The sequence below is a fragment of the Platalea leucorodia genome (genome assembly GCF_965183815.1).
Source record: "Platalea leucorodia genome assembly, chromosome: 9".
Taxonomy (NCBI): Eukaryota; Metazoa; Chordata; class Aves; order Pelecaniformes; family Threskiornithidae; genus Platalea; species Platalea leucorodia.
In genome coordinates this window covers 17,933,263-17,947,962 of record NC_138831.1, presented here as the reverse complement: position 1 = coordinate 17,947,962, position 14,700 = coordinate 17,933,263, and the positions used below count along the sequence as shown (strand labels likewise).

Below are 14,700 nucleotides of genomic sequence, written 5' to 3'. Positions count from 1 at the left end.
AGCTTCTGGCTATATTTTAATATTTGTTAGGCAATGCTTAAACATCTCTCCTGAATTATTTAAATGAAAGAGTCAGACTTTACACCTGGGAGTAGCTGTGTTGGTATCTAGGCTGTAGCCTACTCCCACTGGAGTCAAGTGTGAGAAGGTTTTTAAGGGATTTGGGTACAGCAAAAGTAGCACTTCTGTTGTAGTCCCAGTTTACTCAAATTCTCCTGACAGCCTTTTGAATGCTGCCACAGATCCGGGAAGCCCCTGCTGCTTCAGGAAAGCAGCTTTTCATGCATATACTGCTGGTTTTCCCCCTCCAAAACCCATTTGGAATAATAAAGCGCTCTCTTTCCCTGGGGTTAGTGAGCCATTGAGTCAGCCACATGAGCCCAATGGCCCCCAGGTCACGAAGACAGCGCTTGGTACCGAAGCAGGGGGTCAAACCTACCTTGTTACCCACTCATCTTCTTAGCAAGCCAACGATATCCAGCGCGGTGGGAGGGTGTGGAGGAGCGCCAAAGAGAGAGTGTTTAACAGTCTCGATGTCTTTCCACTCTAGCAAGCCCAGGGCTGCATCACAGCACGTTCTCCTAAGAAGATGGATAAAGGAAAGAAGGATTTGACAAATTCTCTGGGTAGGACCCCCAACCCTCCCAATACCAGCAATGAGGCTTCATGCTGGGACTGCAGTCCAGGAACGAGTTTGTTGGTTCCCGAGAGCTGCAACCAGGAGTCAAAAAAATACTCGGCCTTTAGACAAAAGACGTTTTATGCTGATGAACTCACTCCAGGAACCTCCAGCATCTCAGGGGTAAGTGCAAATAGCAGTTCTTTTTCTACCACTGTCCTTCTAAAATGGAAAGACCTATAGTACGCCTGGTATGGAGAAATACAGCTTTCACCCCAGGTCCTAGCCCTTCATTTTGGTCAGAGGCCTTTGTGCAAGACCTTGACCCTTACAAAGTGAAGCCATAAAGCTCTTCCTGATCATAGTTGTACTGCCTTCCTCAATGGCCAATGCTATCACTGTCATCAAGATGTTGCCTGGGCTTAGGATGCCAGCGTGGCAGGGCAGGCATATGGTTGTGACTGCAGATGATATTTGGAAGTAAAACCTTAGTGACTACCAACCTCATCAGCTCTCAATCCACATTTTGAACTGACATCAGGCTGCACTCTGCTGACAAATCCCTTGCATCTCTATGCATTGGGCTGAAGTTTCCAGGTATTTGTGCCTCTCAGCCTTTTCTGACCATTTCTCACAGTCTCAATTGTCCCTAAAGCTCTGGTAAAGTTGATCTTACAGTCTTACTTTCTCTCTGGACCTCTTTAACCCACCCCTCCCACTGTGCTACAACTGTGCTTTGTTATCTCTGACACTTCCCTTGCATGCTGCGTTTCAGGATGTTTGTGCTGGCCCCCGTATGTACCACGCTTTGCTAAGACAGGCAGACCTCGAGCAGCACACCCCTAAAGGTAAATATACTGAGAGGAAACGTGACGTGGCAGGAAATGGGGCCATAACTCTTATGGTTGCTTATAGTGAGCGTGCTGGGAACTAGGCTGATGACTCTAGGTTAGTGCTCTGCTTTCATTCTCCTCTCAGTGCCGGGAATGGTGCTGAGCTGCTTGAATGTCCCGTGAAAAGTGAATTTCATTTAGAGGTGGAGCAAAGTGATCTGACTGGGTGGTAAAACCATGCTCCCTTTTCTCCTGGATATATCCCCCCAGGGTTCAGGGTAGACTGCCTTGCTGCCTATGGGAGTTTGATCCCACAGGCCATATGCCAGGAGAGCACTGAATTTGCATGTGTTATCATTGTGTATGGAGCCAGCAATGCCCCTTTTTTGTGAAAATGGGACCTGCCTGTGAGAGCTGTATTCAAGATCTAGGTACTCATAGCCAAAATCATGGTCCTCTCTCATTTATTCATTCTGCATCCAGCTGTGCCCCAGAGCGGCTTGTTCTCCCTAGATGCAAGGGGTCTTTGTGTATACAGAGCTGCTGGTCCCACCTGCTTACAAGAGCTTGTTGTGTCATGGATGCTCAAATATAGGAACAGAGCATGGCTGAAGGTTTGCCAGCACTCTCCTGGCCCCCAGAGCACTCTTGGGGATACAGATCGCAGGCTGGCGGCAGGTGGGGAGAAAGTGTGCATGTGAGAGGATTTTAGTCTTAGTAACTATATATACCACCTTCCTGTGCTTAGAAGTGACATTTATTTTCATGAGTGAGGACAAATGACTGCATCCTCAAGTGAATCTTGACAAGCTAGACTCATCCCTAACAAGTGGAGACAGATCTCTATTTATGATCTGATGCTTCGTCAAGGGGGAAGAAGCTATCAAGCTGGAAATGTAAATGCAAATGAAACGCTGAGTATTGACATAAATAGTTGATAGTGCACAAAGTGCCATAATGGATGGTGCCATGGATTTTGCAACAATGAAGTGACAAAATTGGAACAGCTGTGCTCCCTGACAACAGATATAAATCAGGGCCATTCTGTAAAGACCCCAAGCAAGAGATATGCTTGAGGCTAAAGGAGCTGTAGTAAACCCTCTGCATTTTAGGGATTCCTCAAAACTATTGTGAGCATGCATGTTGGTATGGACAATGGAAATGTTTAGGATCATATTTATTCCAGGCTAGGAGTCCTTCCCAAGAGAGGGGAGTAGAGAGAGAGAAGCCAGTTCAGTGGCTATTTCCTTTAGTCCCTAAGCAGACAATGTATAGCTTGTGTCAGGGGCCATTTAAGAAGGGCAAGGGAATGACCTCTGAGAGGACCTTTTCTGTACCTGATCATCCTGAAACATGTCTGGCTTCAGCATTATTGGCTGCTCTGCACAATTGCTTTGAAATCAAGGGGTCGTATCTGTGACCCAGGCAGAAGCACACAGAGCAGGGTGAAGGATTGGGTCCAAAGCTTGACGTCCAAAATACCTGCTTACAAGCCAGAACCTTAAGTTTCTCCTTGATGAAGTGTGAAAGTTCATCAAATGAAAAGCTCTCACTCCACTATAATCAAATGAAAAGCTCTCACTCCACTAAAATCTATATCCCCAAGAGTGCTCTAGGGGCCAGGGGAGATTTAGATCAGATATTAGGAAAAATTTCTTCACGGAGGGAGTGGTTAGGCATTGGAACAGACTGCCCAGGGAAGTGGTGCAATCACAGTTCCTGGAAGTGTTCAAAAAATGTGTGGATGTGGTGCTTAGGGACATGGTTTAGAGGTGGACCTGGCAGTTAGGTTAACGGATGGACTCGATGATCTCAGAGGTCTTTTCCAACCTTAATGATTCTATGATTCTATTTTTAGCTCAACGCTGTCTAGGGAATAGTGCTTTTTAAAGCTTGCATGCAATTACTTAGTTTAGGTTAAGCTTCAAATTCCCAGTTTGCTGCTGTTCTATTATTTGCAGCTTGTTTAGCAATATAAGCAGTTTAGTTTATTTATGGGGTAAATGACATGGTTTAATTTCAGCCACTTCTTGGAAATGTATACTTTTTGCTTAGTCCAAATTTCCATTGAAAACATTTGGCCAAATCGTGAGATTGTTAGCTGTTTAACTCAATTTTTTTCTCACACCACTGCTGATGTGAGTGGGAGGTTCGCTTGAGCAAAATCTGAGGTTTGTCCCAAGTAAGGTGTGAATAGGGACTTCAGCACATAAAGATGACCTGAGTGGCTTGTTCTCTCCTGCAATATTCATAAGCCCTTTATCGCCATCTTGACCGAGTTCCTCCCAGCTACGACTGACTCTTGGTCTCAGGACACCCCAGGGAGGCAGGGGAATCCCACCCTTTTCTGAGAGTGCGGGAAGCCATGCGCTAGAGACAGTAACTTGCCCATGATCATGTAGAGAGTCTGTAGCAAAGCTGGGAACAGAACAGAGCTCCTTAGAGCCAGGTCAGTGCCGTACCTCCTAATAAGGTGCATGACAGTAATTCTCAGTGGAAGCTTCTTCTATGCCATCATTTTGATACTGGAAAACCATAATGACATATTGCAGCAGGAAAAAAGGTCTTCCTTTCTGTTTCCCATTTGATATCTGCTCGATTTCTCTCACAAATCTAGTGAAGTGACTTCTGCAGACAACTCAGGAGACAGCACAGTCTTGGGTGTGAATGTAAAGCAGAATGATGTCTGGTGTTTTCAGACTGTGTTTCTCTTTGTCTCTTAGTCACAACCTTCAAGATGCCGGAGGACTTTGGAAGTGTCCTGGATAAGCAAGTGATTGGACCAACCACTGAGAACCTCATCAAGTCAGATTTCCCAGTACAATCATTTAAGCCCAAAGTGCAGATTGCCTTCCAAGGGCTTCCAGGGCAATGCCCTCGGAAGATTGAGGTAGAGAGGTAAGTAACCAGAAAGTGGCTAGAGACGTCATTATGGAATGGACACAGCAGATTAGGGTGTTGATTTTTGCTTTCAAGACATGACATGTCAAAAATCTTTAGGAAAGTACTATCCTGTAAGGTGGTGGCCTCCAGTGGCGTGTGTGCATCACAGGGAGTGCACAAGACAAATCACTGGGATGTGGGAAGAAAATATTTTTTTTTAAATAGTGTTTATTTCATCTTTTTCTCATCCTTTTTTAGTTTCTTTTTTTGTGTATGCTCTACAGTGTACATAATATATTAGTACAGTAGTACACGTACATAATTTATAAATTGGACTAGGTGATCATTGTAGGTCCCTTCCAACTGAACTCTTCTATTCTGTAGATGAAGAAATATACATGTATGCAATGTGTGCTCAAAAACTTCTTGACTGATAGGGGTGCATGATCAAAAAGTGGAGTTACAGGCATGGGAGCCCTTCTAGGTTCATTAAGTGGTTATTTCCCCTTCTGATTCAAAACAGGAGAAGACAGCTATATCTCACCTTCGATATTGCTCAGCTCTTAGCCAGCAAGGGGATAGACTCCAATCAGCTGATGCCAAGGCACCACGATCCTGACAATATGCCAACTATTGAGCAGAAGAAAGATCCTGTCTTTCCCATCTACCTCCCATTAAAGGTAAGAGAGCATGTTTGGCACCTATGATGTATCTCATTGCTTATACCACAGGGTGTTTCTGAGAATTGTAGGACACTTAGCCATCATTGATACAAGCGGTAAAACAAGGATATGCTTTAGAGCAGGTTTGGGCCCTGAAGAATCTTTACAAGATGCTGAGCATCTTATGCAGGGTGCCCACAACTTCCATCAGAACTGATAGTCCTTAAGGGTGCTCCTCACTGTCATTTGTGTGTGCAAAGAAAAGGTGTTGTCTCATGTTTCCTTCTGGATGCAGTAGTCAGCAGTATTACTGTGTGAGACCTCTCCAGGTGGTGTCTCTGCTCCCTAGGAAAGGGCTAGAGGTACAGACGTTGCTGTTTGGGAGAAGACTGTTGATCAAAGATCAGCACTGCTTTTGCACCTGGACTGTTTTCTCTTTTTGTAGCCCACTTAGGAACTGCACGTTAATTTTCCTCCCATGACATTTTGTATCAGGTGTTTTCTTCTCTCTGAAGTAAGAATTCATTTCACTCATATCCTGGCTTTTTAGATATTTGACAATGACGAGTATGACTGTCGAACTCCTGAAGAGTGGATTTCGCTAGGACTGGAGCCAGGATCTCATGATAGAAAGCCAGTGCCTGGAAAAGCACTTTTACCTACAGACGATGTACTGGGACACGGTAAAGCTTGAATGAGTAACTGCTCAAGTGAGGCAACACTAACAATTACAGGCCCATTCAGCAGAAGGGAGCATGTAGATTCTGATGAATGCAGCTCTGAATAGCAGAAAAGCAATAACTCATTCTGACCAGGCTCAGGCAGACAGAGCAAGAGACCAGGGATCTCAATGGCTGTCAATCTGCCTTGGACTGACTGTTTCCACTCTTTTAGAAGTAGCCTCTGCTTTTTGCCCCCTGTCTGTGCCTGGAAGTCAGTACAGTCAAAATTTCACTTTATTGATATGTAGGTATCATCATGAAGTTCGTTAGTTAGCTTGAACACAGTATGCTTTGCCTGGATTTCACTGTGAGTGCAGGATCAGAAGTCAAGTTCAGACTGCAGTGAAAATCCAAGTAGTAAATCTGGGACAAATTAAGTGATGTGGACGTCTGTTGTTTTCCTGTCACTCAGAGCCTTCCCAATGAGAAGGCATCACTAGGTACAGCTGTACTGGTGTCCAGGTGTGGCTGCAGCTCATATCAACACATCTGCACTAGCTTTAAAGCGTCGGAACTGGCGTACATACTGACTGCAGCTCTGGGGCAACCTCCAGAGGCTTGGCTGTCTGGAACACCTAAGCATAAAACATAAGCTGTGTGGATCCTCAGGCAGCCAGCACGTGATGGCTGAGTTCTGCTTGCAGCTGGCTTGGGCAACACTACACCTGATCACTCCCCAGGTTGAATGGACTGTTCTGCACACAAGTAGTCAGGTTCTTTAGGCCCTGGAGGAGGTGAGATCACTGGCATCCATATAGTGCCAGCACTGTTGCAAATTCCTATAGCTCAGACCCATGGTTAACAGCATCCATTCTCAACTTCAGTATAACGCTGTCCTGACCTGTATCTATATTGATAGTGATATATTGATAGTGATAGAAATATATATCTGTCTGGATAGCACTTCCCAGCATTTAAGAGGATCCAATCATTTAAGAGTTAGATGCCTTGGGAATGACCCAGAGAAATAATAGACTGGGGGAGAAGGCACAGGGTTTTGCGCCCACTCCCAATTACAAGAATGAGGACTCGTGTGGAGGGCAACACAGAGCTAGAGCCTCACGTGGGAAAGGAGAATGGGATCTCCACAGAGTCCACGTGGGTAATGAAGGGTCCTGGATCAAGGGGTGAAGGAACTGAGAGGCAGAGGCGTCCCCAGGTATGGGCTGAAAGAGAGGATGTAGGGGCATACGGGACCCAAATATGAGACTATGGCTGCAAGGAATGAGTGGGAGTGCCTGAAGCAGGAGGTGGGAGGATGGTCCACAGGGAACCCATAGAGGTAAGAGGAGGAAAATGGAGGGCTCTGGTGTGTGCAAACAGTTGGAAATGCTAAGCTGTAAGACCTGAGTTCATTATTTAGTTGATCACAGTAGAAATTATGTGAGATTGATCGAGATTCAAACTAGTAAATGGATTTGACTGTAGCATCACCACTCTGATCAGGAAAGTCCATTTGCTGTAGCCTCCAGGAGAATGGACTAACCCTGTTTTAATCCTTGATTCTCTCAGAGGACCCCAAAAGCCAGAAGTTAGTCTACAAGTGGATTGATGTTGGTGTTCTGGATTATGACAAGGAGACAGAGCTCTACTTGGTCCATAAAACAGATAAGAATGGGCTGGTGCGCGATGAAGAAGGGAGACCCATCCTCAATGGAGGAATAACTCCACAAGGTGTGTTTCAAGTAAGGCCTTTTGGGACCTGGCATATACTCCAAGAGCCAGTCCATTACCCACAGTGGTCCTAGGTAGAGATGGGAAGGATGTCAAGAAGTAATTTAATTCTTCTCCCTGTTATCACTCTTGACACATGTCTGTTTCACCTGTCCTGAAAAACCTCCAGGGAAAGAACTCCATGCCTTAATTTGACAACCTGTTTGAGGCCTTGCCTTTGGAGATACCTTTTTTTTTCCCCTCTGTCTCCCATCTTTCCTGCCTTCCAGAAAAGTTAAATGATGGTCTCTCTGGGCCAATGCCATTTTGAGGGGGAATGTGAACAGATTAAGATGAAGTACCCCGCTTTTGAAAGGCTTGGAGATGCTGCTAATTCCATGCTCCTTGTCCCTTGCTGTCCTCAACTTTGGTCCCTCATTTTGATCTCCAGTAAGCCAGCCCAATTATATTGTCCATCAAAAAGCTGCTGTCAGCATTGCAAGCCATTCTGAGTTTTGTTTTCCCTGTAGACTTTTGTAAGCTTTACTTTCATTTCCCAGGAAGAGCCCTATTGTCATGTCAGTACTGGGTGCCACGAGTCTGCCTGCTGTTTCTGGCCGAAGATCCCCAGGTGTTTGCACAGCGGGTAGTTTCTGCCAACAGCTTGCGTAAGAAGACACAGGCACTGCTACTGTATCACCTGTATGTGGACTGCATGCCCACAGATGGACTAAATAGCATCAGCGAGAAGAGCCTGCAGAGAATGAAGCTGTTGGCTATGCATACTCCCAAACTGAAGAAAGAGAAGAGGTAAGGCGTCAAGTACATGTCTGGGGTCTCAGCCTTCAGTCCACTAACACTGTAGGACTTCATAGGGCTACAAAACAAGTGGCAATGGAGGCAGATCTTGAGCATCTGACTCGTAGACCGTGGATCTCATCTGCCTTCCAGCCTGTGCACATGCACACCACTCTCTTGCCCAGAGTGTCATTAGAAGTAGGTAGGACAAGAGCTACAGGGACACATGGACAGGATGGGTGATCTGTCAGTGTTCCGAGATGAAGTAGATGTACTTCATATGCAGATCCACTGAGCCATGCTTACACCTGCAGTTGTGGCCTTCATCAGCAGGAAGGCTGGACAGAAATGGCATGGTTGACCTTGTTGTCTCCCTGTGCTTTCAGGGAACAGATCAGTCATTGCCAAATTGATCTGCAGACCACCAGCTGTCTCCAGAGAGTGGGCTGTTGTCTGCTGGTGACTCTTTTACTTATTAACAACTGCTAAAATCAAAAGATCTGCACAGCATGATGCAAACAGAACAGGAGATCTCCACTTGGATATAATAGAGTGTCTCTTTGAGATGCAGTTTATATCAGGAAGGCATTTTAAGAGTCCCTGGGCTGATGAATCATGAGCCATTGTTGGTGTCGCTGGGAATCAGCCATGACTGATTGCCCTGCTCAGAGACAGGAAGGTGTGAAGGGCTGCATGGTCTGCCAGCCTAAACTATAGTAGGAGAGTAATTAGTCTCTGTTTGTGAGCAGAAATATGGGTATAAAGAAAAGTACTCTGCCTGCTTGAGGTGAAAAATGATGATTTCCTAGGGCAGACAGAGTAGGATTTCAGCACTTATACACACGTTTTGGCTGAGGAGATTGATTTCAAGAGGTGTTCAGCAGGAGGCAGTTGGGAGGACAGCTCGGATAGCCCAACTTTTCCAGAACTGCCAACTAGCTTCTTTGTTTTTTCCCCTCCCCTCTCTAATGCTTCTCCCCCCGCACACCCCCAGTGGAGATTTTGCTTTGATCTGAAAAGACACTTGAGAAGGCTGCAGTCCTAGTCCCAGGTCCCCACTTGCCTCTGTCATTAAAAGTCCAGTTGATAGCTTTGCTGGCTGCTTCATTGTCCTCACAGCTCCCCTAAGGCGTTCAGTAGTAGGTGGGCTTCTGGGTTAGCAAATCCAGGAGGGAGGGAGTGAAGGGTGGGTTTTGCAGTAAAGCTACAGACATACTGCTGCCCAAACACCATGGGTTATCATTGTTTCCATGTCTTGTAACAGGGTGTTAGACCGTATGTGCTGCCTGGAGAAAGAAGTGAGATTAGACTATGAACGTGCCATGAACAGGATCAGCTTTGACAGAGTTGTCACTTCCAAACCTCAGACATTTTCTTATGTCACCCTGCCAGACAAAGAGGAGAAGACAGTGCCAGAGAAAGGTATGGGACACAGCGAAGCAGTTTGAACTCAGCATGGTTGTAGGACCTCTTGTCTTTGATAGGATTTGTGCTTTGTTGTAGAAACTCTCAGGTTCATGTTAATGATTAGGGCTCATAAGGGGCAGCAGCAGGAGATTACATGAAACTTTTTGAGTATGTCTGCTCTTTTTTAGGGTATATTTGCATGTTCATATTACCTTGGTATAACACATTACCATCCATCAGCAAAGCTGCAGTAACTCTGCAAGTGTACCCTTAATGGCACCAACTGCAAGAGAGCGTAATTACCTTAACTGCCTTCCACTCTGCACTGTGCTGGGGCTGGGCACCATTTGCTGTGCTCAGCTGTGGCATACCTCAGGTGTGAAAGAGGGCTCAGGCTCTTTTAGAGTCCAGAACTGGAGGAAAATGACCACAGTAAAAGATGGGGGGGGAGGGCACGTGTATTTTGTGCGCTTCGATCTTCCAAAGATTGGAACACCTTGAGGTGGTTCACAAGTGGCCTCTCACAGATGAGGTGACTCAGCTGTGCCTTGAAGCCACAGTGAGAAGATTCTTCAAGCCCATTTTTCTTTCTCATGGAAGCTTCATGAGCCAAAGCCTCAGGAAGGTCACGCACCAAGACAGTCCCTCAGCCCCTAATGGGGGGCTGCAGAAAGTCTCTGCTGCAGAGCAGAGACTGTCTTTTCATCCAGCCATCTGCTGAAACTGCTACATGGTAAGGCCTGTGCATCAGAGGAGAGTCCTTTTCACAACTGCTGTCCCAAAAGGGGCTATACTCTTCCTCTAAAACAGAAGCTGGGATGGCCGTTGCAGGCAATAACATGTTCTTTCTTTCTGTGCCAGGTCTCATCTGGATCCCAAACTATCCTTTTGATGAACGACAAGCAGATTTCAACTTTGTCTCACTCCTGACCAGGCCACAAGTCATCCTTCTCCTTACACAGGTGCAAGATGAGTGCAACAAGGCAGCCGCCATGTCTCTCTTTAACTCAACCTTAGCCAAGCATGTCTGCTTGGAGGAGTTTGAACAGATCCAGACTCAGGTCTTCAGTCAGGTGAGCCGAGGAAGCATGGGGGGTGAACACATGGAGCAGCCAGCAGGGCTGTCAGTATGTATTAGACAGAGGCAGCAGCTGCAGATCGATTCCCTGAAAATGGATGAGCGTTCAAAGGAGACATTGTGGGTGGGGCAGGGAGGAATTTGCATGTGCATGTCAAATTTCTTGGGATGTGGGGAGAATGGGCTGAAAGAGCCATAGCCCCCTAGTTAGCATCAGCCAGTGCTGACCATGCTCTTAGGCATGTGTTGAACAAGTGGCCACATTGGGCTACAGCCCCTCTTTCCTCCTCCTGGTCTCCATGCAGATAACAGTCCTGGTTTGCACTCAAAAGTTTCCACTATTTTTTGGTTTTATTTCCCCATCCCTCCAGCTGCAAGGCACAAGAGCTTTGATTCCTCCTGAGGCACTCATGGGGGTAATGCTTTTCTACACTCTGTTTTTTATGTACTTAATTAGATAACTCTGCTTGCAATGGCAGTAGACAGACTAGGACAAAAATTTGCAACTCTGTGGTAACTCTCGCCAGAAGATATTCATGCCCTCTAAATGAGGGTGGTACATTGCATGCTGGATGTGGCCACACGGAGCAGCTTGCACAGGGTTACACAGTAAATCAGGAGCAGAGGGCATGTGCTGGTCCTTCCCAGTCCCATGCTGTTTCAGCTAGGCAGTGCTGTCATCCACTCAGTGACTGAGGTTTTTTTATTACACACAAACAACAGCTGCCTGTGGAGCAAAAGTGACACTCGGTGGTATTTCAATAAATTAAAACACTGCAGACTGCTGCTGCCCTTGGCTTCTTCCCCTCTTTCTCCTCGCTTGTCAAGAGAAGACAACATTCTGTCCTTTATTTGCTCATCATACTGTCTACACAACTTTTTATGAGGGACCCTGACACAGGCAGCTCCAGGGATAGTGCTCTATAGAAAAGAGAACAAAAAGGAAACACTGGGTATAAAAAGAAAGAATAGAGCACTCCCGCTTTTTAATATCAGGCTTTCTTTTTGTAGGTCTTTTGTCAGTGAAGGAGATGTATGGCCAGGTTCAGATTCCACGTGTGTGTGCATGAATTTGAGAGCTACTGTTTAGCTGCCACAGCTCTGAGAGAACAGTTACCTTTCACAGCAGAGAAAGGTCCAGCAGTCCCAGCTAGCAGCTAACCTCGCCATACTGCTTTCCCATCAGCCCTTGGAGGATTACACAGCTTGCTTTGTTTCTTTGCCCTAGGTTCAGGTGTTTCTCAAGGATACTTGGATCAGTGCTCTAAAGACTGCAGTAAAGAGCAACCTGAGAGATGCAGGCAAAGACTGGTACAACCTGGAACAGAGCCACTGGGATGTCTACCAGATGTCCAAACTGCATAAGCTGATGAAACGCATCAGATTCATCCTTCAGGACTCCGTGCGCTATCTGGTCCAGAACTCACTGATCAGCTTCACCCAGCTTTTACTGGATGCTTGCCATGGTACCCTGAATTGCTCAGAGGACATGGAATGGGGAGATGACCTCATCAATAGTCCCTACAGGTGAGGAACAGACAGAAAGAAAAGGGTGGAAAGCAGAAAAGTGTAGTGCCATTGTCTTTCTAACAACTGTTTTTGCAAGCAAGCTTTGCACTGTATGGGAGCTTTAGGCTGGGCTGTTCCCCCCAGTCCTCCACCTGACACATTTGCTTGAGTCTGGAAGAATAACACAGAGCTGGCTGCTCTGTTAGTACAGATTTCAAGTTGATATTACTGATATGAGGCATCCCATCAGAACAAAGGTCTGCTACTTTGACATGCTCTTCTAAAGATTAGCCACTTCCAGCATTCTCGGCGGAGCAAATAATTACTACTAGCTTTTTTCTGGGGGCCAGAAGAATACCAGGAGGCATGGCTGCTTAATTCCATTCTTGGATTAAACCTCAGGAGTAGGATCTGGCCTGGGATCTCTAAAGAATACCAAATTCAGGTTGTCACAGTGCCTAGAATTTTCTTCCCTTGGGTATTGATTTAAGGATTTCTGTCCTTCATGGTATTAAAAGAGGAAGGTTTAGAAATTGAAAACAGGAAGAAAAGAAAGAAAAACCTGCCACTCACATGAGGCCTTTTACCTTGAAATCAGTGGAAGTCTTGACACTGACTTCAGCTGATCCTGAGCCATGCTGGTAACTTACAAGATTGGGAGGTACTGAATATAACTTCCAGAAGATCCATTTTAAGAGTATATTGGAGATGCTGAATGCCTGGTTTGAAGAGCATCTGAAATTTTTCTGTAAAGCAGCTCCAATTCTCAACATAAGGTTATGACTTTTGGGGATCCTGACACTTCCTTCACCTTTGATAGACAAGAGTTCTCAATGTCTTTACTGGTAAATTCAGAACGCAGTGTTTCATACCTTCATCTACATGGGACAGTCCTCCTCTCCGCTGCTTTCCTTTCCTGTCCAGTAGGCATTTTAGTACCAGCACCAGAGCAATATAGTTGTGTACCATTGTCTCAAAGAGCATCCTTGTTCTTCCTTATCTCTTCCCACTGCAGGCCTCAAAGGAATCCACTCTTTGGAACAGACCTTGTGCTAGACTGCAGTGGTGTTCACTTCAGCCCCCCTGTGGAGAGCTTTGAGAAGTCCCTCATTTCTCTGTTTGACAAGGGAATCCTGGTGACTCACACTGTCCCACAGCTGGAGAAGGTGAATTCTTCTGCAACAACAGTGATATAGCTGTGCAAGTCTTCTCAGTGCATTGCAGCTTGGCATAGATACCCCTGAGCTTGTACTGAGGGACAGAGTTGCTGCTGTGGCTTAACCCCATCCAGCAACTAAGCACTACACAGCCACTCGCTCACTCTCCCCCCGCCTGGTGGGATGGGGGAGAGAATTGGAAGGGCAAAAGTAAGAAAACTCGTGGGTTGAGATAAGAACAGTTTAATAATTGAAATAAAATAAAATAAAAATAAAATAATAATAACAACAACAATAATAAAAAATAGTAGTGAAAAGGAAAACAACAACAACAAAAAGAGAGGTACAAAACCTAGGAAAAGCAAGTGATGCAACCGCTCACCACCTGCTGACCGATGCCCAGCCCGTCCCTGAGCAGTGATCGCTGTCCCCCAGCCAGCTCCCCGCAGCTTATATACTGAGCATGACGTCATATGGTATGGAATAGCCCTTTGGCCAGTTTGGGTCAGCTGTCCTGGCTGTGCTGAAAAAGTCCTTGACCAGTGTAAGCACTGCTTAGCAGCAACTAAAACATCAGTGTGTTATCAACATTATTCTCATACTAAATCCAAAAGACAACATTATACCAGCTACTAGGAAGAAAATTAACTCTATCCCAGCTGAAACCAGGATAGTTGCAAAAGTAGGTAGCTGGGAATCTGGTTTAAATTTGAGCACAGCACTGTGCTAATACAGTTCCATTCTGACAGGATTTCTTCAAGCTCCCCAAACCTGTAGCTATTTTATCTGGTTGCAATCTCTGCTTTGGTGCTGCAGGTTCTATGGAGACATGTCCTAAGTAGCCTGGCTGCCCTGAGTGCATGGCAGCTGGTAAAAGCAGACTCATAAAGGAAATAGCACCTTTTCCAGTGCTGTCAGTCTGGTGCAGATCTCTTCTGCATATGTATCCTTCTGCCAGTTACTGTGAAAGACCTATCTCCCTAGATCCTCCTCCTTTCTGGGGGGCAACGTAAAACTGATAAAACAATTCCTGACACAATGTAGAAGGATGGACTGCATGAGTTCCCAAAGGTGAAATAGTGATTGTCTTGCCCCTCTTCTGAGGAGGCATGGTGAGCTCTGCTAGTCCTGAAAGACCCCTGTCCTCCCTCTTCCAGTATGTGTTGGAGAACATACCTATCACAGGCACACCCTTGCTGGAGTCAGTGGGCTTGCATGAACCAGCAGTGGAAGAACTACGTGAGGCTATGCGGTCTGCCATTCAAAAAGCACTGATCCCTCTCCAAGCCTATGCCAAGAGATATGAGAAGTTCTTAGAGCTAAATAACAATGACATCCAGTACTTCCTAAGGTAAGTGGCTTCTGACAGAGGCACCTCT

General features: G+C 45.9%; 1 protein-coding gene across 1 annotated transcript in view; it reads left to right on the top strand.

The window, feature by feature from the left end:
- Positions 1-589: 589 nt before the first annotated feature.
- The window catches only part of DNAH1 (dynein axonemal heavy chain 1), a gene marked incomplete at both ends in the record, with an annotated part of 71,588 nt that continues 57,477 nt past the window's right edge, over positions 590-14,700 (top strand). The window contains 12 exons of the mRNA XM_082321284.1: positions 590-802; positions 1,395-1,467; positions 4,176-4,350; positions 4,859-5,015; positions 5,548-5,680; positions 7,232-7,393; positions 7,933-8,182; positions 9,435-9,592; positions 10,439-10,650; positions 11,884-12,182; positions 13,180-13,330; positions 14,479-14,672. Coding sequence (XP_082177410.1) covers positions 590-802; positions 1,395-1,467; positions 4,176-4,350; positions 4,859-5,015; positions 5,548-5,680; positions 7,232-7,393; positions 7,933-8,182; positions 9,435-9,592; positions 10,439-10,650; positions 11,884-12,182; positions 13,180-13,330; positions 14,479-14,672 — 2,177 coding nt within the window. The remainder of the gene's footprint in view (positions 803-1,394; positions 1,468-4,175; positions 4,351-4,858; positions 5,016-5,547; positions 5,681-7,231; positions 7,394-7,932; positions 8,183-9,434; positions 9,593-10,438; positions 10,651-11,883; positions 12,183-13,179; positions 13,331-14,478; positions 14,673-14,700) is intronic.